Consider the following 23,394-nt stretch of genomic DNA (forward strand, 5'->3'; position numbering starts at 1 on the left):
TATTATATTATATTATATTATATTATAAAATGTATATTATAAGCAAGCAGTATAAATACACTACACTGGACAAAAATTAATAGCTGGATTTCAGGAGGATATAATGTCCATACAGTCTATGTAAGGAGGTTCAGCAGGAGCTACGTATGATCTGCCCCTCCCTCTCTGAAAGCATCCGCATCGCTCCCCTCACACACACACACACACACACACACACACACTCTCCCCCTCTCTCTCTCTGTGATGAAGGAGGAGGAGGGACCTGCTCGTGTCGTGAGCTACGTGCTGCTGAGTTCACATCCACCACCAAAAATCTCAATATACCACCCCATGCAGACGCATATCAGGAGCGCACACACTTCACTACAGCCTTAACCCACCTGGGAAGAGATCTGAGTTTTTGTAGATTTTTGTTTTACACGCATCTGTGAATTTACAGCCTACGATGCTTGTGTTTATATGATTTCTGATTTGTTACCATCGCGCTCGAATTGCTGCAGATTAAAAGACGTGGTTGGTTTATTTATGGTCGGTTGTTAGAAAAAGGTTGTAACGCATTACATTGAGGACGCGCTGAATTTGAGCTCTTTTCTCATCTGTTTGGGTTTGTGATCGAGCAGGAGGGAGGAGTGGCGGAGAAACGGCTGGTAAGTCTATAATACTACACCACATTAACAAATATGTTATGCACTATCATAAACAGACATTCTTCCTTGGCATTATTTACTCCTCGAGTGCACTGATTAAAGCGCGAGACCTAAACTGAAGGTTGAAATACATACACTGATGTCTTTTAACGTTACTCCGCTAGCCTACTGGTTAGCGATGTCCGGATCCTTAACGAATTGTTCTTTTGAGTCGGATCCTTATAATGATTCGGTTGAGCCGTTTCACAATCGGTCTGAATCAAGCGTGCCGCACAAGCCCTCAAAAGTGAAGCCAAAACGTCTCGATCGCCCCCCGGTGACTGGTCCTAGTATAGGTTATAAGTCCCGCCTCCCCGTGTTATTCAACGGGACGTGAGACCAACTAAACAATTAAATTACACTTCAAATATCTTTTTTCCAAAGGTGGTTTATTTCATTTGCTGTCATTTTTATCACGCTGATGTAAGTTCAAGTGTCCGTTTCAAAAATAAGTTGGCTTTTAGTTAGTTACGTGATGCGGTGGTGTAACGTCATGATTGACAGCTGTGATTGACAGGTCCTCTGAGCGAAGTAGTCACTGAAGCACCAACGGACATTTTTTCGGGATCTTCGGAGGACTGAGGAGATTGTATTTACTATATTTTAACAAGCCTCTTGTCTAACTGCAATCAATTTGTAAAAAAGTGTGCAGAATCCACTCTCCCTGCGTGCGTTCTTCGAGAGTGAGGGCGGAGCGTTGATCTCGCGGCTTTACTTCCTGCTCACGACTGCGCAGGTCTGGTCCCGAGATCGCTACTGCGCAGACTCAAGTTCCAATATGTCAGCGCCATATCGGGACTCTGGCGGCTTCAGTTCTCATCAATGGAAGAGAGCGAAGGGGCGTCGTCCATATTTTTTTACAGTCTATGGTCTGAATCGGTCCGTGTGGCTCACTCTTGAATCAACTCGCCGACTCAATGAAGCGCCTCTTTCGAACATGTCAGATTCGTAATATGATATGTGTTAAAGGATTTGGAATAAAGCGAAAACTATGAAAGTTACTTTAAAAGTTAAATATTACATAATTATGAATTGTACTGGATATATTTTATCAAGCAACACGAGTTGACTTTAATAAACAACACTTTATCTAAGAATGAATAAACATTTCAGTTAAGAGATTAAATTATATTAGAGATTAAAATATGTAGTTTAATGGAAATGGAAATTGCATTTAAATTCAACATAAAATGTATGTTAACACAGTTGGCTAATTACTGTGAAACCCTAGGGCGTACTAAATTACAGTACTAGTTTTATTAGTTGGCTATCAATAAAATGTAACAACTTAATAAACAGTAATACGCAATGCTTTACTGGAACATGTCAGGGACCACGGGATGACTGACTACGTCATAACGTAAAGAACGCTGAATCCCTTTTAGCTGATTCTGTTTGAACGAATCGATTCGCAGAAATGATTTGGACTTCCCATTAATGTTGCAGATAGCAGAATGTCTTGTGAGCTAATGTAAGTTTTTTTTTTTTTAAAGTGTTTAATAGCGGTTATAGACGTATAATGTTTATGTTAATTACTATTAGACATATGTGGTTTCGCTTCTACTTTCATTTCTCTGTATAGTCTCAGCAGAGACACCGCCTACTATCAGACGAATACAATTATAATCGGAGGATCAAGTCCTGAAATGGTTTAACTAATCGAATGCAATTCAAAACAACTCTGCCTCTGAATTTCAACAGCACTTTCTTGAGGCCTTTTATCGGCTGTGTGTTAGTCTGACACTGCGACAAGCGCTTTTTTTTTGCTGAATGCTCGTTCATTCATTTGTGTTGTCAAACTTCTCGACGTCATAATGATAATAAAGAAAGCGCGTGGCGTGAGCAGAACGTTCTAGGCGCGTGCTGGCCTGACCCCAGCTGTTTGTTGTCCACGTGCTCCTGTTACACAATGTAAACACAATAGTAATCGGTGCACTTCATTATGAACTCCAGCGCTGGATAATGTTTAGTAATGCTGCATTGACACTTTATTTCATTTTGCCTTGAGATATTTTACATGACAAACAGGCCAAGATTAAAAAAAAAAAAAAAAAAAAATGAATGAATAGGTCTTATCCGACGATAAACTTGTATTTTGGGGTTTACTTTCTCTCTGGGGTTTTAGTCGTTTTTTTTAGGGAAGAACTTATGTCCATCTTCTATTGTTATGCACAACTATAGCATGTTATTATTTGTATTTAACATTGTTTCACTTCAAACGTCCATTAGCCTATCAGAACAGACCTACAACCCATTTTGGGTTGTGGACCACCACAATTTTGGGTTTGTTTTGAATTGTGAACCACTGATTTACCACTTATGTTTAAACTTTAGCATTGCCTCTGAACCTAAGAGCTCCAAAGAACAGAATTCTTCTTAATTTGTCATAAAAAAAATAAAAATAAAATAAATTGTACTTGTATTTCTCACATCATCAAGCATGCAGGTCTGGTCTCTGGTGTAATACACTGAGCTTTGCATGCTGTTTTTCAGTCTAGCTGGCTGAACGAAATGTACGGCATGTAATAAGAACTAATCAGGAACTTGTTTTTGTGCACAATGTCCAGAGATGTCAATTTGCCTTATGCCATTCTGGCTGCTTGGTACTAGACAATGAAAATAACAGCCCCCTATGGTGAAGAGGTCAACATTGTGGCCTAATGTGGAGCAGTACTCCAAAACTATAAACATTTGCCCACAGTTCACTGTTGAAAGCAGTTTATACATGGGCAATTGACCCTCGAATCCATCTGTTTTCACTCTGCGTTCAGATACATGAAAGTTTATCAATATTTCAACATGCTGATGTTTAAAACCAAATTGATAATTTCTGATGTTTTTGCTTTGTAATCATGTACAAAATGCTTGTATGTTACTGTATGCTTATATGACTAACAAATATTCAGCTTTGCTAATATAACTTTGAGGTTACTTAACATGCAAATGAGCTGCTGAACTGATATTAGCCTGTCTTCGAGTCGTGCATGAATCTTATGAATAGTCTTACACATGCCAGACATGACTCATGGGTCATTTGTGGGAAGTGTAGTTAATTCCAAGCCTAATTATTGCTTTCTAATGATAAGTCTGGAAATTGTTTTATTCAGTAGAATATGTGGAAAGTAAACGCATCATAATGAAGCGATTCGTCATCAGCTGGATTTGCATGTTTGTTCCCCTCAATACTCTTTTATGTAAAAAAAAAAGAACAAAAGATTACATAACTTTCAAAGACACAGATGTGAATTAGTCATCATGTTTTACAGGCTCCTGAATTCTGAATCCTGCCTAAAATCCACAAAGATGATATATCTGCCAGTGTAAGTGTTAACATAATGCTTTACAACATATTTGATAGCTGAGTTGTCTGGTCATCTAAGGTTAATTGATTATAAAGGAATTAAACATGTCTCTCGTATGAATGATCACTCAGCTGAGATCGTTCACCTCATAATGTCTGTAAGTCTTTTTAATGAACAGTTTCTTTGAAAGAAAATCACTCTGTGCTGTTTTAGAAATGCTGATTTTGTAGGAAAAGATACTTGTGTAATAGTAACACTGTACCTGTGTGCTTATTTGTGTATATACATGGCCACACGATGAACAGAAGATGAGAAATAAGACCAAAAGAAAGACTTGGGCAAAACAAAATACAAAGTTGTTTATGAGAAAGCCCTGTGGGGAATGTCGTCTGAGAGGGTAAATTAGGGGCAACAGCTGCTGGTGTCACTTCTACAACTTGTTTGTACCATCTCATGTTACCGTTTAAGCTCACAAGACAGGACACTTGCCCTCTTAGTTCATTTAGGACCATCAGATCCCTCATAAAAGCAAATGCAGATCTGTTCTCAAGTCAGTAGAACAAGCCAGATTGCACTTTCAGCACAGGAGAGCATTAGAGAGAATTATTTGCGTGTACAGTATTCATTCTGGACATATAAATCTTCTCTCATCCAGTGCTTTGTGAACTCGGCAATGCATATTAACTTTCACCCTGAAATGAAAATTATGTCATCGTTTACTCACCCTCATGTTGTTCCACACCCATATGACATTTTTCATCTGTTGAGCAGATAAGGACATTGTTTTTCCTTTTGTGCTGGTTGAAATAAAGTCATATGGGTTTGGTTTTTCTTCTCTGTCCTGTCTAATCCCTCACCAGCAGCTCTACTTCTGCCTAAAGTGGATTAATTAGCTGTTGGACTAACACCATTGCCCTGGATTAAACACTGTATAGGGGGGCTTTCACACAGGTCCAAACGTGATTGTTCCCGGGGTCGTGCCGAATTCTGACCCCCACCAGGTTATAACCCCCCTGACCGAGGGTACGTTTACACGACAACAATGTACTAAAAATGGAAACGTTTTTCCTTCGCTTTTTCGCGTACTGCGAAAATGACTAAAAATGCTGAATTGCCAGGCCAGTTGTTGGAGAGGTCATTTTGTAAAATCGACACGCCTATAGACCTTATTCAAAGTAGCGCCATGACATGTATGAAAGCGAGGCTGTGAGGGATAGACTTAACGTGTTTTCAAGGGCATCCACTGAAAAAAGCTGTACAAAACTCCTAGATCACTTTTAATTTTCTACTTTTTGTCTACTGAAATTCCTAGGAAAGATATTTTTGCAGTGTTAATTGTCAGCAGAACAACCCAGAAACACTAGCCTGGGAAACCCCAGACAACTTCCGGGCAAATTTAGATTTGCTCTGCAAGTAGTCTGGCAAAGAGCTCATTCAAGCCCATTTCTAATCCGTCGAAATCGCGGCACCAATCAGAAACGTTGAGGCGGGCTTTACACAATGATGATCGCTCTGATTGGTTTTAGGTCTATCGATCCAATTGCGCCCAGAGGCATTTGAGCGACGTCCGTTGGTGAAGCGCACCAACTTTTAAATGCATTATTATATTCAAATTGCAAACACATGAGGACAGTCTCCATGAAAGACCCACTGGCAGATGAACGTGCTACTACATTTCTCTCAGAAACGGTAGGAAATTAAATTAGATTTAATAGAGGATTTTAACTGTGACAAGATGATTGACAGGGCAGTTTACGTGACAGGATGCACGGGACAGATCCGTCCGATAAAGATGACGAAGTAGTATGTCCCAAAGCTTGCCTACTTTTTTGCTATACATTCAAAAGTAAATACCTTTTCTTCACAAAAAGAGTACATACTTTGGCGTAGTGTAACTTAGGCGAATTGGGATGCAGCATATGGCTTTCCACGATGACGATCGCTCTGATTGGTTTTAGGTCTATCCAATTGCGCCCAGAGGCATTTGAGCAACGTCCGTTGGTGACGCCCCTTTGGAAATGAGTTATTAATGAAGCTTTGCCAGACCATAACTCAGTTACTACTGAGAATGGTCTGGTTTTAACCAGGCTACAAAAACACATTAAATAACAGTACAACCCACTGAAGAGATGTATGTCTATCTCTCGTAGCCTCGCTTTCATTCCTGTTAAAAATCAAAGATGGCGCTGCTGTGAATAAGGTCTATAGACTGAACATGTAATAAGCATTCGCATGACGTCTCTGTTTTCACAAATTCACGTTTTTGTAGATTTACGTGGAGACGATAACGGTATCGTTTTCAAAAACTTGCACTTTAAAAACAGTTTTCAAAAGCTGTGTTTTCAGGCCCCCAAAACGCCATTGTCGTGTAAATGAACAGCCAAAATGCAAACCATAAAAAGTTTTCATTTTCAGGTAAAAAATCGGTGTCATGTTAACAGCCCCATAGGTTGGTTTAGGATTAAGTGTGGGGCTGGCTAGGGTATGGATTAGGCAACCAGGTAGCTGCCTCAACGAGGGGGGTAATAATTCGGCACAAGACCTGGTTTCACACTCACTTGATTCTATTGAACCCTGGTACATTTGCGTTCATCCTACGTCATCACAAAAGTGCATGGTGCATGATAGAAAACAGGACACGTGTCAATAAATAGTTTTTTGTTATTCATTTGGTCCTATTATGCGCAGCAGAGTGAATGACACTTGCTTTACTGTATGTGGGTGATTGGATTGCAAACAGACTCTTCTTATGAGTCAGCGAATTGCGAGCCTTCATTTGCCGTTCTGATTGCGCTCACTCAACGTGAATACACTGCAAGCTCACTCACTCTCGTATCCAAGATAAATAATCACCACCGTCATCCTCTAAGTGATGTTTTACTAACAAAGTTCGGGAGAAGTTAACCTAATAATTAATCTAACTAACACGAGAGGAGCGCATTCAGTTAACTCAATTAACGCTATATATACAGCAGCAGACTTACCTCTGTTTATTGACAGTTTATCAGCATCTCTCCACCACCCCATATCCTCACTTCTAGTTCTGACTATTCCTATCACAACAGGGGGAGTATTCAGGGTTCGGGACAAATTCCGAGCTCGGAGCCCTCCCCCCGGACAGCACACCAAATACACATAACCTTTACTATAATCTAATTATATGTAAGTGTGAACTCGTGAAATGCATTTTGTTGAAGTAATGATGTCGCCATCGTCTAAAACTTACAAGAAGGTTACTTTACTTCCTGAACCAGTGTGCGCCTGAGTCCCATTGCTTTCATAACATTCACGCCAATCCCACCACAGTTCCAGTGCATCCGAGCTCAAACCACCTCCCACTCTTGGGTTCGGTACCACGGTGCGCTCCCAGGTCCGCATGACAGCTTACACATTACCAATTTTACATGCGAACCGTGTCCCGTTTTGAACTAGACTTCCAGTGTGAAAGTAATCTCACTTGTCCACAAACACTGCTTAATATTTGTTTTTGTGAACACCAATTTCTTTAGGATTCTTTGATGAATAAAAAGTTTAAAAGGGCTGCCACTTTTGATTCATTTAATGTGTCCTTGCTGATATAAAAGTAATTCCTTAAAATCTCTCTTATACCAAAATAATGAATGGTAGTATATACGGTGTAACTTTGTGGCAAAGGTTTCTTTTACAAAGCAATGTCCACATTAATAGGATGACATGTACATGTACATGTACATAAATTATATATGTGTTGTGTGGTTAATTTTTGTTATTTAAAAATTGCAAGGTATGTTGATTAATCTCAAGCTTTGTGAGGTTTCAACTCTGCAAGTTAGAGTTGCTCAAAGGTCCTGTTTACACCTTGTATTAAGATATGTTTTGGTCGATAAAATCACAAGTGGACGGCGCTAAATACAGGTATAAACGGGGTCTAAAACTTCACGAGTTCACACATCAAATTAAACAGAGTAAAGATTATGTGTATTTGGCTTGCTGTCCGGGGGGAGGGCTCCGAGCTCGGAATTACCCTGAGTACTCCCCCCGGTTGTTGTAAGAGTAGGTAGGACTAGAAGTGAGGATATGGGGTGGTGGAGGATGCTGTTAAACTGTCAATGAACGGAGGTAAGTCTGCTGTATATACCTCTTAACTCGTTGATTGGGTTGATAAACTAAATGTGCTCCACTCGTGTTTAATTAGCTTTGATTATCTGAACGGGTTCCTCCCGAACTTTGTTAATAAAACATCATGTTTTGAGCTTGTCCACTTTCGACCACTTTGAGGTAGTCTAAAATGTATTAGACTGGATTGCTTTCGTAGTGAAGTCTAATGCGTTCGAACAGTATCAAAAGATCGCCTACTCTCCACCTACTGACCTAATGCATAAACATCATGGGAAGCGCTGGCCAGACAGAATTTAAACTCAAGATATTTGATTTGAAGATTAAAAAAAAAAAACATATCAAGCACAATGTTCTCTCAACATTGTTAAAGCCCATACATTTACCCGCCCATAGACCCTCCCCTCAAACGAACTCAGGACAGAAGTGGTTGAAAGTGGACAAAAGATACAGATAAAAAAACACCAGATGTAAACGGGAATGTGTTTGTCTCGTCTACTTGTGATCCGATCGACAAAAACGCATCTTAATACCAGGTTTAAACAGGGCCAAAGAAGCGGCATCATTTTGGATTGAATAACGGGGAAAATAGTGAAGGAGTAGATTTATTCATCACACTGATAAGAAAAGTGTTTGTTTATGCTGATGTTAGAAGTCACTGTCTGACTATCTATTATTCTCTTGAGCTGAGTTGAAGCCTTTTGAAAGCAAGCTTTGTAATTTCAAGTTTTTTTGGCATAATTGTGATTTTGACTGCTACTGTTGACAGTTCTGCAAGACCATCAAATCTTGTTGGGTACTATATGTAAGAAGAGATATTAAACTCATGACCACATATTCTCACTAACCTGGCACAGACACTGTCAGGACCCACACCACTCCCCTTACAAAACTGGAGGCCCTCTAGTTTTGTTGTAATATTAAGTTTCAAATGTGCAACTGGGATAGCCAGGGCTCAAGGCTCAGTGGAAATTTCCACTTCAGATTCAGACAGCAGCCTTTGTTCTGGTGCAGGGGCTTGCCACAAGCCGCTGGAAATTGGCTTGGGACTTTGTTGTGAAAGAGTGCAAACAGAGCTTTTTCCAGACACGAAAAATAGACAAATGATGATAAAAAAGAAAACAATCTAAGGTCTCAACTTCTGGCAAAGCATGTTCCTGTTTTAAAGGTCTCCGGTGAATAGAAGGATATTGAGCAATTCAACTTTCTCAGCCCTTAACGGTCAGTAGACTATACTACTTCTTTTTTTTTTTACGCAGAATCATGTGCATTGCATAATAATTTTGCTTTCCAACGCCCCTTTTTACTGACAGTCATCAGGGATTATAAATATCTAAACTAATATTCCTAATATGGCCCTATTAATCATGTTTGGAGTTCAGGTGTTTGTTAAAAGGGGAACGATTACCCAATTATGCTCAGTAGGGGCATGTTGACAGGAAAAAAAAAACACTGTTTTACAGTTCTGAAGCCTTGAGATATTGAGCTCCTCCTTTGATGGTGGGGGGTAACAACTAGCCTCCCTATGATGGAAGATTCCCAGAAGTACTCTGTGAGGAGTCGTCTTTCTGCTTGAGCGTGTTCCCATGAGTTTTAGCAATAAGCATAGGTGGGTTATAAAAGCAAATATTCATGAGTGTGGCATATCGATTTTTATGGGAGTTACACAAGTGTGTCATGTTGTCGAAGGGTGGTGTCATTATGAGTAGTTATTTCTGATAATGTGTCATTATTTGTCTTGTTTTGTTGAATGGATTTTACTGTCTTAAATAGTTTACGTAGCGGAAAAATTATATAGTTTATCTTTGTTACAAAAGTAATCTAATGTCTGTCCTCCTAATATTTTAGGAAATTATAGGTACACTATTGGTTTGATGCAAAAAAAACAAAAAAAAACACCTAGATGACCACAGTATACTGATTTTTCCCCAAATCTAAGAATCAAGGATCCTACATAGAAGGCAATACCAAAAATGCACTTTGAAAAGGACACTTTTCTAGAAAGTTCGCTTTGGCAGACTGTTTCGAAATCCCAAAATTTACTCCAAACTAACTTCGTTTTGGTCTGATTTGGTTCGAAATGACATCACCTTTCTTGGATTTCTCTTGAAGTATATATCCAGTATGTCCAATATTTGTTTTGAGCTATTCATGTATGCATGAGTATTGCACTATTAGCTTAGTGACATGCTGATGTCAAACTCTATTGGAATCAATTGTGAGTTGAGTGTTTCCTGTGAATAACATGTAAAGAGGGCTATTGGTGTGACATGCAAAGCACTTATTTTGATCCTGAAAGGCAGTTAGAATGCTTCCTTAGGTTCAAATGTTGACATTTTAATGTAATTTATATATAGGGCCTATAATAAGATTGGGCCACTCAATGGATGTGTGAAATATCTGCATTAAAGTATGCCACTGGGTCCTTAGCTGCCAGACAACGCAAGAGAGGTCATTATAAAGGTGTGTACCGATGGTCTGCTTCACTAGGCTTCACTGAATCACTGGCTATGCAAACACTTTAGCAATCAGGGGTGTGCATAGAGTGTGTAATTATAGTTCTCTTTACAGCAATAAATGCTTCCTTTTGCGTCTGTGTTGAGTGTCAAAGGGAGACATGACTCATGAGCACATTTGAAAGTAAAGTTAAATGTCAGAAAGTTGCATTTCCTTAGAGTGTATGGAGAATTGTCTTGGTAGCTTAAAGACAGAGAAAGAGAAAGTATCTTATATTCTATTACCAAAATACCCTGGTGTTTTTTTTGTTTTTTTTTGCTCTTACTGGTAACAAACAAGGACATTTACTTGGGTTTACACAATTTCCAGCTTTTATATATAGAATGACCTTGTAAAGACTTTTCCAGAAACCAGTTATATGATTGTGGTCAAACATAGGTTTTTTTATATCTTTAATGGAATTGATCATAAATTACAGCTCTTCTCTTGTAAACCATGTTGGCTGGTGTGGCCTGGTGGTTTGTAGGTTTTAAACCTGAACAGATAAATAATGTGCTAAATGACAACTGGTTAAAAGTAATTGTGAAACATAATCTACCCAATTATGTGAACTCAAACGCTGAATAATTGTTAACTGGCTGAATTCAGTTAAAAGGCATTGCCATTTGATGTGTTCTAGTATTCAGGCCTTAAACTTAACATTTCTTGGGTTGACTGCACAATATATTTCTAAACTTTGTACATAAAACCCTGAATTACATTTAAAGTTAGCAGCCTCCTCAACTTTACTCTTTTTACAGAACTCTGAAACGAAATTGTATTTTAACGCTTAGATGCCAGTGCCGCCTTGAGTGAACCTTACATACATTTTCCCCTGACAGATGTCATGGGTGCACTGAAAGTGTCACTATGTCGATTTAGCATTGGATAAATACCAGTTGTGACCTACAGATGTGATTGATGACCAGACAGATACTTTGACTTTGACACAAGGCCTGCATTGACTTCAGCTGGGAGAATTCAATGTATGCGATGAACGCACACCATTTTTTACCCACTCTGCTGGTGGGTTGTGCTCGCTTGGCTTTTCCTCTGTTGTCTGGGATGCTATATTGTTCACATCGGGGCACAGTAGGTTTGGAATTACGATTAGAGCTTAGCTAACGTGCATAAATTGGAATGTGACATTTTGCCCTATGATCTTATGTAATAATGTAAAGTGGATATATATATAAAGAGAGGGAATATGTAGAACAACAGACAAGAAAATTGAGTTGATACTTCTCCAAAAGCGGAGACATGCTTTTTTATTCCTGTCTTCTGCAAAGTGTGGTATCTTGTCTAATATAAAATTTCGCATTAATTGGTTATCTTACCTGGAATTAAGGTATAGCCGTATTTGCATAAAGTCTAGACATGATGCAAATACTTATTTGGCTCTTTTTGCCTCTTGGGTGGTAAAACCACAATGTTCAACCACATTTGCATTATGTAATACCAAGAGATCAGAGCTGAATCTTAGAAATTATATTTTCTGACCTTGGACCTATATGTGTAAATGTTTGCAGAGAGTTCCTACATCTCTGGCTCACTCTTGCTCCTGCATCTCACTTGGCAGAAGAAAAGCCCTTCTTCTGCTCCTTTACTCTTCTGGCAATATTATTTTACTCGGAGATATTTGGTTAAAGACTTATGTTGTTTACTATTAAATGCTGATTATTACTCACACATTTATCTAAATATTCATTGTTCTATTATTTGTATTATTCATTTTATTTTTTACTTATAAATACTTGTTCATCACTTCTCCGTCTGACTGGATCTCACTGCCTTACTCTCCAATATTGTTTTCGAGTAGCAATCATAGATATTTACCAGTGTTGTGAGAAAGTCATCTTGTGGGAATAGTTTTTTATTTATTTTTATTTTTTAACAAGGGTCCTTTAAGTACTTTGTTATAGTTCAAGTGCACCAGTTGGGCTATTGAGCCTTTTTTGACACTTCTCACTCCTTGGTTTACCCTGAAGCTGAAGAGAAATAAAGTAGATGGCGAATAGGGCCCTATAGAGTATGGTTTTGTAGCTTTGTTTTATTAAAACCAAAAAGTGCTTTACTGCTTAAGTGCACATGGTTCACTGTAAGTGAATCATTGTGTATAGTCAGAATCCTCTTTTAAGCTTAAGAGCTTTCTTTTTATAGCCCATCTCAGTATATTAAGGATTGTAAAACGCAACAAATTTTGAATAAGTAAGGGCCACTCCAGTTTTACTCTGCACTTCCTTTCAGCTCTGAGAGTGACTCCATGCGTTATTGAAATGCTTTTCCTCTTCAGTGGAGGTAAAAATACCATTTGGCAGTGTTGTAACGGCAAGCTGAGCATTGCAGAATGACCTTGTCTGGTCAGTTCGGTGACATAATGGGAAGTAGGGGTGAAAAGGGACTTGATATTGCACCCTGTGGTATAGAAGATCAAAAAAATAAGCTGTTAAGTTTTACTTCCCTTCTTTTTGGATGGTAGCAATGGCCTGGCAGACACTTCAAAAAAAAACTTTGAATTTTGGGTTGTTTTCCACAGCAGGACAGTGGCTCCGGGATAACATTTGGTGTCTGAGACTCTCTTGCCCAGCAGAAGTTGGTGTGTGAAACTGTCACTCCGGTATACAAGGAGGTTTCCTTCACGGTGTCCCTGTTGCGACCTCTGCAAGCTTTCCCTCTTCTCACTTTTGAGAAGTTGACATGCTTTCAGACCATCTGATCGGCTCACTATTGGAGATTCCCTTAGCAGACAAGGGTTCATGAAAGTTACAAAACTTTCTTACTTTGGCCATCGAGAATGAGACAGGAAGGAAAGATGTGTACTGCTCATTTAAGAAACATTTTCTTTGAATCACAGGATCACATTTGGGGAAAAGCTATGTGCGAGAGCCAGTTTTGTTTGAATGGGTTTTTCTTTTTTCTTGCTGGAACAAACTCATACCAAAGCAAAATTGGACAAGGAAAGCAACAGCGCAGACAATACGTGCAGAAATTAGTTTGAAACCCTGTCGGATGAAAACAATACTGAGACTACATTCATTAAATTGTTTTATTACCTCAGTTTGCTACGTAAAACAAGTAACTGTGTTTGAAACAGCAGCAGATATGTGCAATTACTGGATAAATCATATTTATTTGTACTGATAACAAAAATGGAATTACAGCACAGTATTTTCTCATAAATTGCTTATTTTGCTTTTCAGTGTCTCAGTGATGAGACCTTTTCAACAATACATGACACGACTGTCTTATCTGTATGATGCTTTTACCAATTCCCATTTGATTATTATGATTATTATGAAGTAAAGTAAACGTATTGGCTATTGTATCGGTCACAACGAGCTGTTGATTATTGGTTATTATTGATATTGGCCCAGAATTTCATTGTGGTGGATTTTTTTTAACCTATCCAAAACCATTTGTGTACTCAGTTTGCCCTCATTATGGTTGATAAACCCAAATTTAACTTGGAATGCTGTGATTGTTAACTGGGGTGAAATTGATGTTTTAACAAATGCTTACTTTGTCTCCTTGTCTCTGAGCAGCTCACTGTAGCCTGACTTTGACCCTTCTTTAAATTGGAGGCAAACCAATTAGAAATAGTTGAAACCATTTTGCTCACTTATTATCAGCAATGAATACCTTGCCTGATACTGAGAATCTTAGTATAGAGAATCTTAGCTTAATTTTTAGCTCTCTATTTGTTTGTTCAGGTTAATGTTTCACCAGTCAAAACAGATACGTTGGTGCAAATATTCACTACAGTTTTGTAAGATATTTGTTCAGAAATATCCTCGAGATCTCAAACATTTGAACAGTAGTGTATACTTTTTCTCATGGTACTAGTAGATACTTTGCCCAGTTTTGTCGCATGGGCCGCATAATGACTGCAGTGTTTTGTTGAATATGTTACAGAGGCTGCTGTTTTGGGTTATTTGGATTTTTAATATTATTTTTTTAATTATTGGCAGAGCTGGTTGAAAGTTACATTCTTTTTGTTTGATTAAAAAAAGCGATTTTTTTTTGTTAGCAAGTAATCATTCATCAACATTAAAATGAATAAATTCCTTCTTTTCCCAAATGACACTTAGTGCCAAAAAAAAAAAAAAAAGAAGGATTGCCTGCAGCCAGCGGAGCCTCTCCCAGTCTTGAACCCAACCCCCTCATTCTTTTAATATGTAGGTCCTTCCGGATTCTTTTGCATGTCCTGAACTTGTGGAGTTTCCAAAGGACATGTATCATTGTGTTTGAGGGCATTAAAATGTCAATAAGCCTGTATGTTTGGGATATGTGACATAAACCGGGCCACTATAGCTCATTAATGCTTGTAAAGCAAGATAATGGAATGGGAAGAGCAGTGAACCGTATTTTGCCACAGAGGCAAAATGGCATCATGGACTCGACAGATTCAATCCTCCAACCTAGCCAATAAAACAGTACTGTTTACTAGTAAGCCTATTGGTAAGAGTGAGGGATGTTGTTATTGAAATAACAGAGTTTGTGTTAAGCCAGCTGGTCATTGATTTTCTGTTTGGATATTTACCCTCATCTGTCAAAAAGCTTTGCATGCTGTAATGAGACGGAGAAGGAAAGTAAACAATCTGTTTGTGGTCAGCAAGAATCTGGGTGAAAGTGGGAGCGCTTCTGAATGTGTCAAAGGCCCTCACATTCAGACAGGTCCAGGGTATCAAATGTTTATAGGGAGAGTAAAGCTCCAAGTATGTCTGTGAGAACAAAGTATGATGGATAACACCCAGCTGTGTTGTGATGTTACCTCACACAGTGGTTCTCTACCTCCCCCTTTGTTTACACACACAGTCTCACATGTGGCTTTACTTGAGTTTTATCCTAAAGGCATGCCCAGACATGCCCGTATTGGGGGGGAGTAACATCCTGAATGCCCAGTGAAATCTCTTACTCTCACACACATAAATAAACAAAGACCCATGCACACACATACACACATTTTTGTTCTTAAATAGTGGTGGCGATCTGCTACTGAGCCCAGTTGTTCTTAAATCAAGATTTTATTTAGTAAGTAGTAAGTAGTATCCTATTAACTATTATCCATTATTTAGTGTCCATACTTTGAGCGGTTTGCTACTTTCAATTCTATTAAGGTGGGAAACCTTAACTTTTTTACTTGTAGGTTGTTTTATACTGAGTTTATGATATTTTCTTCTGTATCTCCTAACCCTACCCCTAAAGCTCACAAAAAACGTTTAGCATTTTATGTTTTAAAAACATAAAATACTAATACTAATGTAACTAATACTAATACTCAATACTTAACTAATACTAATACTCAATAGATATTACTAGAACACTTTCCCCAGTTGATCAATCATAGTACATGAAAATTGTTTTGTATTGCAATTTGTCTGAAATGTAATTAGATAATGAAATGAGTCATTATCTAATTAAATACATATGCACTAATTTGCATACATTTTCAGAACAGAAATCTAAACATTGAAAAATGCAATTATTATTATTATTGTTTTAAATTTTAATATTTTACTGAGGGGATTTTGAATATCTCCTAACCCTACCCCTAAAGCTCACAAAAAAACGTTTAGCATTTTATGTTTTAAAAACATAAAATACTAATACTAATGTAACTAATACTAATACTCAATACTTAACTAATACTAATACTCAATAGATATTACTAGAACACTTTCCCCAGTTGATCAATCATAGTACATGAAAATTGTTTTGTATTGCAATTTGTCTGAAATGTAATTAGATAATGAAATGAGTCATTATCTAATTAAATACATATGCACTAATTTGCATACATTTTCAGAACAGAAATCTAAACATTGAAAAATGCAATTATTATTATTATTGTTTTAAATTTTAATATTTTACTGAGGGGATTTTGAATAGCTCCTTTTATCACTCCATAAATATGAAACTACTGTTAACAGTCAGAAAAAAAATAACAATAAATACTTTTTAGGCATAACATTTTGAAACATTTGGTCCTCACAATGTTGGAAAAAAGCAGTGGCCTTCTTTTTTGTTTTACTTTCTTTTAATGTAATGTCATTTTGTTTGACATTTAGTTTTTTTTAATACATTGAAATTAAAATTCTAAGTGTCCAAAATACTTTCTAGTGTGACTATACTCACGCCATTCCTGAATTTAAGTTTTGACAAGAAAAGTTTTTCATCATTCTGTTAGCAATTTTGAAGGGTTTATTTTGAGTTATTTTTCCAGTCAGAAAATGAATATATTAAATATAAAAAAAAAACATGCTCATTAAAGACCAAATCAAAGCTGAGCTGACTCTCAGTAGATTAGTTAACACTAATTTCCCACAGATAGACAGTGTGGGTATTGCTTAATGGCTCCTGCAGGACCAATGTTCTCAAGCTCTCTCCACTGGAATATTATATGCACTGCCCAATGCACAATTTAAGGCATTAATGAGTTTATTCATTGGTTTGTAGTTTGGTATAATACGCAGTTGTTGTGGAAACAGTCTAGAAACCAAGCCAAGCCACATATCAAATCACAATCATATTGATGAGAACATACGCTTGTACGTGCATCGGCAGAAAGGGTGATTATTTTCTTTTGCGATTTGAGGTGGACTAATGGGCATGTGGTCTGCTAGCATTTACACTAGCATTTAATGTTGTGATCAATGAGCCTCTCTCTGATGTTTCTTTGTCTCTCTTCTCTTTCGTTCTCTGACCAGGTTATCCATGACCTCAGATTTACAGCATTACACTTTCAGGATGCCGAATATAGGGTTTCAGAACCTTCCCCTCAATATCTACATTGTTGTCTTTGGGACAGCCATTTTCGTCTTCATCCTCAGTCTACTCTTCTGCTGCTACCTGATTCGGTAAGACCACCTGGCTCTTCTATGTGTGCGGCAGCATAATGTGTTTGAACAAGCCTCAGAATGCCATGCATTTGCTTATTTATCCTCTTCAGTCAGTTACAGGGTTTGAACGTCTTGATCTAATCCCTAAACACTCTTTCCGTTCCACATTCCATTTTGTAGCCTAACACAATTAAGTGTAATTTGCATCATGATTTGTTAGGAAATTCTTGAAAAATGCAATCAACCCAGTATGTGCAAGTGGGTGGAACCATGGTGCACTGATGTTTATCTAGACAACTGTTGGATGCACCAATACCCAAAGGTAAAACGGAAAATGGAAGGGAGTTTAAAAGACTTCTATGAGAGGATAGAGGAGAGCTGACAGATGGTGGTGGAACAGAGATGTTCCCTTTCATCTTCACACCGTGTCCATTCCATGTGGGGCAGCTTTTATCATGCTTACTTTGAAGGCTGAACCAACTCTGAATTTCAGAGCCATGCTTTAATTATTAGTGGCTGCCCACTAATAGGGTAGGGATAAATGAGCAACTTCATTGAATTCCTCAATATATAATAGGGATGTTCACTTTTAGTCTTAGAATTAGCCTTGTTAAGCCATGGATTCCCTAAGGAAATTTGGATTTTAGTTTTGGATTTATGAGTAAAATAAGGTCTGCGGTTAACATTTACTTGAAGAGACTTTCCTGATTTGATTTACGACATAAATTACACACAGTCATACCGTAATGGAAATTTGTTTAATCTATAAATTCCATTGAGACCATGGCAAATTAGCCTTCAAGGTTGGTCTGCAAACCATGTCTTTATGACATGCATGAACAGCTCCACTGCAATGCAGCATTCCTTAAAAAACAATAATAAGGACAACAAGGCAACTGTATCTGTGCGTTCACACTGCCGCCGGCGAAAGTGTCAAAGTGGCCGGAAGTCATTCATTTTCAATGCGAGTCGGTGGCGAGCTCCGGCGAGGGCGGCGCAGCGCTTCTTGGACGGCGAGAGCGGCGAGAAGAGTTGAAGTCAGGTCAACTTTATGGTAATGAGCTATGACGCAGTTCGGAGGCAACCAATCGGAATGTAGAAGTCCTCAGCTTGAGAGGATTCCAGAGAACGCAGTCAAGTAATTCGATCTACGTCAGAGCGTCCCCGCATCTTTCTACGGCGACGTTGGCAATTCGCTCTCGCCGGCGGCGGTGTGAACGCACAGTATGGCATTTTGAAGAAAGATCCTGATTACTTGTGCCTGAAATGGTTTTTATGTGCGTGTTCAATGCACTAACAAAGCTTTTCATGAAGAGTGAGAAGGTTAGGTTGAACTTTACAGGAGCTGCTCAATAACTTGAAAGACATCGATTAACTTTTCTAGTGAGAATGAACCTGGTAATGACCAAACTGACCACTGATGCTTTATTGCTTAAAGGGATAGTTCACTTTGAAATTAAATTTTGGTATGTTTTAGCTTACCTCAAGGGCATCCAAGATGTAGGTGTCTTTTTTTCCGCAGTAGATTCAATTTTGATATTTTTAGGTCAAACCGTTCTTGTCTGTCAGTCATATAATGCAGGTCTGTGGTCACCACCTCAAAGAGCATGCACAGAGTCCAATTTAAAACAATTCCCCATCGTCCAAATTAAACAATTCCCCATCGTAAGTACACATTGATGGCCTGAGACACGAAACGAGCGGTTTGTGTGAGAAAACAAACAGTATTTATATCGTTTTTACCTTTTGTACACAGCGACGTCCAAGTGATCTGATCTGACGTGTACGCAGACTGGTGCATAGAAATATACACTAGATGTCACCTTGGCTACGGCATTCGTTCAATGAACTGCCGTCGCCAAGGCGACATCTAGTGTATATATCTATGCACCAGTCTGCGTACACGTCACACACTAGGAAGCGCCCGCGCCCTCAGATCACTTGGACGTCGCTGTGTACAAAAGGTAAAAACGATATAAATACTGTTCGTTTTCTCACACAAACCGCTCGTTTCGTGTCTCAGGCCATCAATGTGTACTTACGATGGGGAATTGTTTAATTTGGACGATGGGGAATTGTTTTAATTTGGACTAAATGCTCTTTGAGATAGTGACCATAGACCTGCATTATATGACTGACAGACAAGAACGGTTTGACCTAAAAATATCAAAATTGAATCTACTGCGGAAAAAAAGACACCTACATCTTGGATGCCCTTGAGGTAAGCTAAAACATACCAAAATTTAATTTCAAAGTGACCTATCCCTTTAAGAAACTCTCCATTCTCCATGAGCTACAGAGCTGCTGTTATCCAGTCAAATTTGCTATGTGGTCATTCTTAGCAGTATATATACTGTAGCTTTAACGTGCAGTTGAAACATGTAGCATCTCTTACTTAAGACAGTGAGAACCAGCAGCTCTCATCCAAATTCAGCCTAACCAGTGGGGGAGAGTAAGATCCTTCACATTTATTATATACTAGTTCTGTTTTATTTGACTTTGTCTCCCCCTTACTGTATTTTCAAATCTGTAGGCCTACATGTATTGGTAGCCTTTATAGTCTTATATCATTAGTCTCAACAATGAAAACACTGGATTCTTGAATGAAAAACTGTCAGATTGCCAAATCATCTATAAAAAGAGTTTGTATTTAGCCCAGATTCCAGACTTCTGAAGATGCAGTCTCCCTTGCATTAGATCACACAAATTCATAACTTCCTCATTGAATTAACCAGCAAGCATTTGTTATGCCCCCATTTCAAAAACAAGCATACAATTGCCCTGAAAACTATTTGGACACTTTAGGCACACTTAAAATTCATTAACATCATTGCATTAAATAACAAAACATCAGAATAACTTGCATTTGTTTTAGATGACTCCACAAGCACGTTTCTTTTACAAAAATATGTTTGTTAGGTACAGTAGGGCCACTGTACATCTGAAAACCAGCAGACGAGAAAGGAAATGACAACAATTGCAATTTCAGCAAGTACCGAAATAGTAGGCTACCATTCTACCTAGCTGCATTTTTCATTATATTTTTAGCAAGCTATTTTTCACCCATATATATACAGTACCTTCAGCATCATTGAAACAATAGGCAAGAGGCGGGAGTGCTTATTCTCAGCTTTTTACATTTAACAATTGCTTTTGACAGGATGGAGACGTCCCTACTGAGAAGACCAATATATGCTGTGTTTTGAATGCTGGTCTCCAGCATTGGATATCTGTGAGCTTGTGTCCGCAATAGGCTTCTTACTGGACTAGTTCAGCCAAAAAATGGAAATGAAAATTATGTCATTTATTTAAACTCTTGTCATTCCTAACCTATATGACTTTCTTCTAAGGACTGGGAATGTCAAGTCCAAAATGATAAATACTCAGTCTGACCTGGCCACTGTGCTTAACCGCTGACTATATAGACTTAAATTTCAGCCTTTTCTACACCAAACAGGCTTCAAAAGATTTGTAATATAATTGTATGGACCATAAGTAAGATACTTTTGGGAACACTTTACAATAAGTTTTCATTTGTAAACATTAGTTAATGCACTGTGAACTAACATGAACATGAACATTTTTATTAACTAACATTAATAAAGGTTAATAAATTCTGTAATGATATACAGTATTGCTCATTGTTAGTTCAAATTAGTTAATGCATTAACAGATTAAACCTTATTGTTAAGTGTTACCATACTTTTATAGTTTGAAAACTCGAACGCTCCAGTCCCATGTAATTTTAAATGCATGCATTGAAAAAGACGACCAGCACATTATTCAAAAACTTTTCCTTGTGTTCCATGTAGATGAAAAAGTAAGTTGTATGGGTTATGAAATTAAATAATGAAATAATTTTCCTTTGTGGGTGAAACTATTCCTTCAGCTAACTTAACCAACTAGTTTTGGCTACACCAGTCCACCAGCTAGACAAGGACGAAGTTGGTCTTCCCAGCAGGGACTTTAGTGTAAAACATGCTTTCGTTTTAAAATCGCGATGAAATGATTGAGATCTGTGCAGATGGTCTCTTGACCTCTTTAGTTGTTGAATTAAACCGCTATTTTATCATGAACATCAACGACTTGAATCAAGGACCGGCAGATTGTAGAGTCGTGCGACTGTGTGGATTTTTTTCAACGTGAAAGATGAGGGAGTCGTGAGCTCAAGTGGACCTGTGAAGGACGTCGTGATTCTGAGCAAACACACGCAGTCGCACGTAGCAGCCATGCACCAGCTCCGACACACAAATGTGAAATGCCCTTGTGACTGGCGAACACACACTTAGAGAAGAAAAGGGGTGGGTGGGTGGTTGTTTGTCTGGCACAGTCATCCTCATGGGAAGAAAATCGAAATTCACACACACGTGTGAGATTGAGCACTCAGTGTGACATTAATAGCTGTACCAGTTATATTACAATGCAGGGAAATGGTCACAAGGTGGTTTTCAACCTGATGAATTGTAACGCCTGCCTAATGGTGCGTTAGAAATCATTACTGCCTGTAGTTTGTCAAACAACAGCTCATCTTGACCTAGCCCACCTCAGGTCTGGAACTAGACTGAGAGATGACTAGCCACAGATTTAGCAACATAAATATCTTGATATTTTGGAATCCCTTCACGTGGTGATCATACTTTTGCTTTGAAGAATGAATAGTCCATGATGACTACTTTCATCCGGCCACAACAGACTTTAGGGACTTTCACACAGAACTTTTTTTTGCATTCCACTGCGCTAGATGCACTCGTGTATTTTGCAATATCTGACTCATGACACAGCATTCTAAAAACGCAGCGCATAAGTTAAAAAATTCAACTTAAAAAAAAAAAAGTGTCTCTAGACCTTTTAAATGCAAAGACTGTTCTGCGAAAATGGCCTTAGTGGTTAGTGGTTTGTTGTTGCATATTGATGAGTACAAATCACAAAAAAATGTCCTGAAGTACCCATAAATCACTCTTCCTCACCTCTAAATTCCTCCAAAGGGAGTATCTGCTCCTTTATCTGCTGGTCTCTTTCGGAATGTCAGCTTCTAGTCCCTTGAGACTTTTCTGAATAAATCTCATCTTTAATGAACTATATTAATTTCTGGATGTGATTGTAAGATACTGCAATATTGTATGTTCTGTTAACTTGTGCCTTTCCTTTGTACAGGACGTAATATTGGTCAGATCTGAAATATTGTTGTTTGTTGTTGTTGTTGCTGAATTAATTGTCATAGCTTCCATATAATTTAATATAAAGGGTTTCAGAAAAACAAACAATCATAAAAGGCCAAGATTAGTGTCTTCTAAAGCTACTATTACTGGACTATTACTAATGTTCTAACAACCCTACGAACATAAAATAAGCTTGAGGCTAAACATAGTGTATAGCGTTTGCTGGTTTTCCTTAAATAGCCTTTTTCTTACACTAGAGACTCTTCCATCATGCCTGACACATTCCAGTTATTTTCCATCAAGGTTCTCTCTCTCTCTCTCTCTCTCTCTCTCTCTCTCTCTCTCTCTCTCTCTCTCTCTCTGTCTGTGACACACCCACTTGCTCGAGATCAAAATAGTGTTCAGTGTAGACTGTTCATTGCTTGGCTGCCTCCACTTCTTGAGTTCATGCCAAGCGTATCTGTATATAGTAATTTTAAAGGGTCTGGCACCAGTCTGACAGTCACACTCGGTAAAGCAGTGCAGCGGTGTGAGTTGGTAATGCCTGGGCAGTTTGGTTCAGACAGGCTGTTAAAGTCTGGTCAAGCTTAATGAGACAATACAAGACCTAAATCACCCTGAAAGACTCTAAAGATAGTTTAAACATACCAAGGCAGCTCAAAGCACTGCTGGACGCAGCCATTGTCAAAAGAGAGGAAGTTAAAACGAGACGTGAAAAGTCATTTGAAAGTGGATGGCAATGTATTTAGCAGATTGATTTTGTGATTAAGCTCAAATGTAGTGGATACAATTTATACTTTGGTGGCATCCAGTGAAA

General features: G+C 38.3%; 1 protein-coding gene across 2 annotated transcripts in view; it reads left to right on the top strand.

Annotated features, from left to right (window-relative positions):
* Positions 1–242: 242 nt before the first annotated feature.
* rnf24 (ring finger protein 24) overlaps positions 243–23,394 on the top strand; it is a 34,467-nt gene continuing 11,315 nt past the window's right edge. Inside the window, exons 1-3 of one of the 2 annotated variants that reach the window (XM_084402052.1) lie at positions 243–647; positions 3,953–4,006; positions 17,287–17,436. In XM_084402052.1, coding sequence (XP_084258178.1) covers positions 3,990–4,006; positions 17,287–17,436 — 167 coding nt within the window. In that variant the 5' untranslated portion in view covers positions 243–647; positions 3,953–3,989. The remainder of the gene's footprint in view (positions 648–3,952; positions 4,007–17,286; positions 17,437–23,394) is intronic. The other variant, XM_084402053.1, reaches the window with a different exon arrangement.

This window comes from Rutilus rutilus (assembly GCF_951802725.1).
Source record: "Rutilus rutilus genome assembly, chromosome: 2".
Classification (NCBI taxonomy): Eukaryota; Metazoa; Chordata; class Actinopteri; order Cypriniformes; family Leuciscidae; genus Rutilus; species Rutilus rutilus.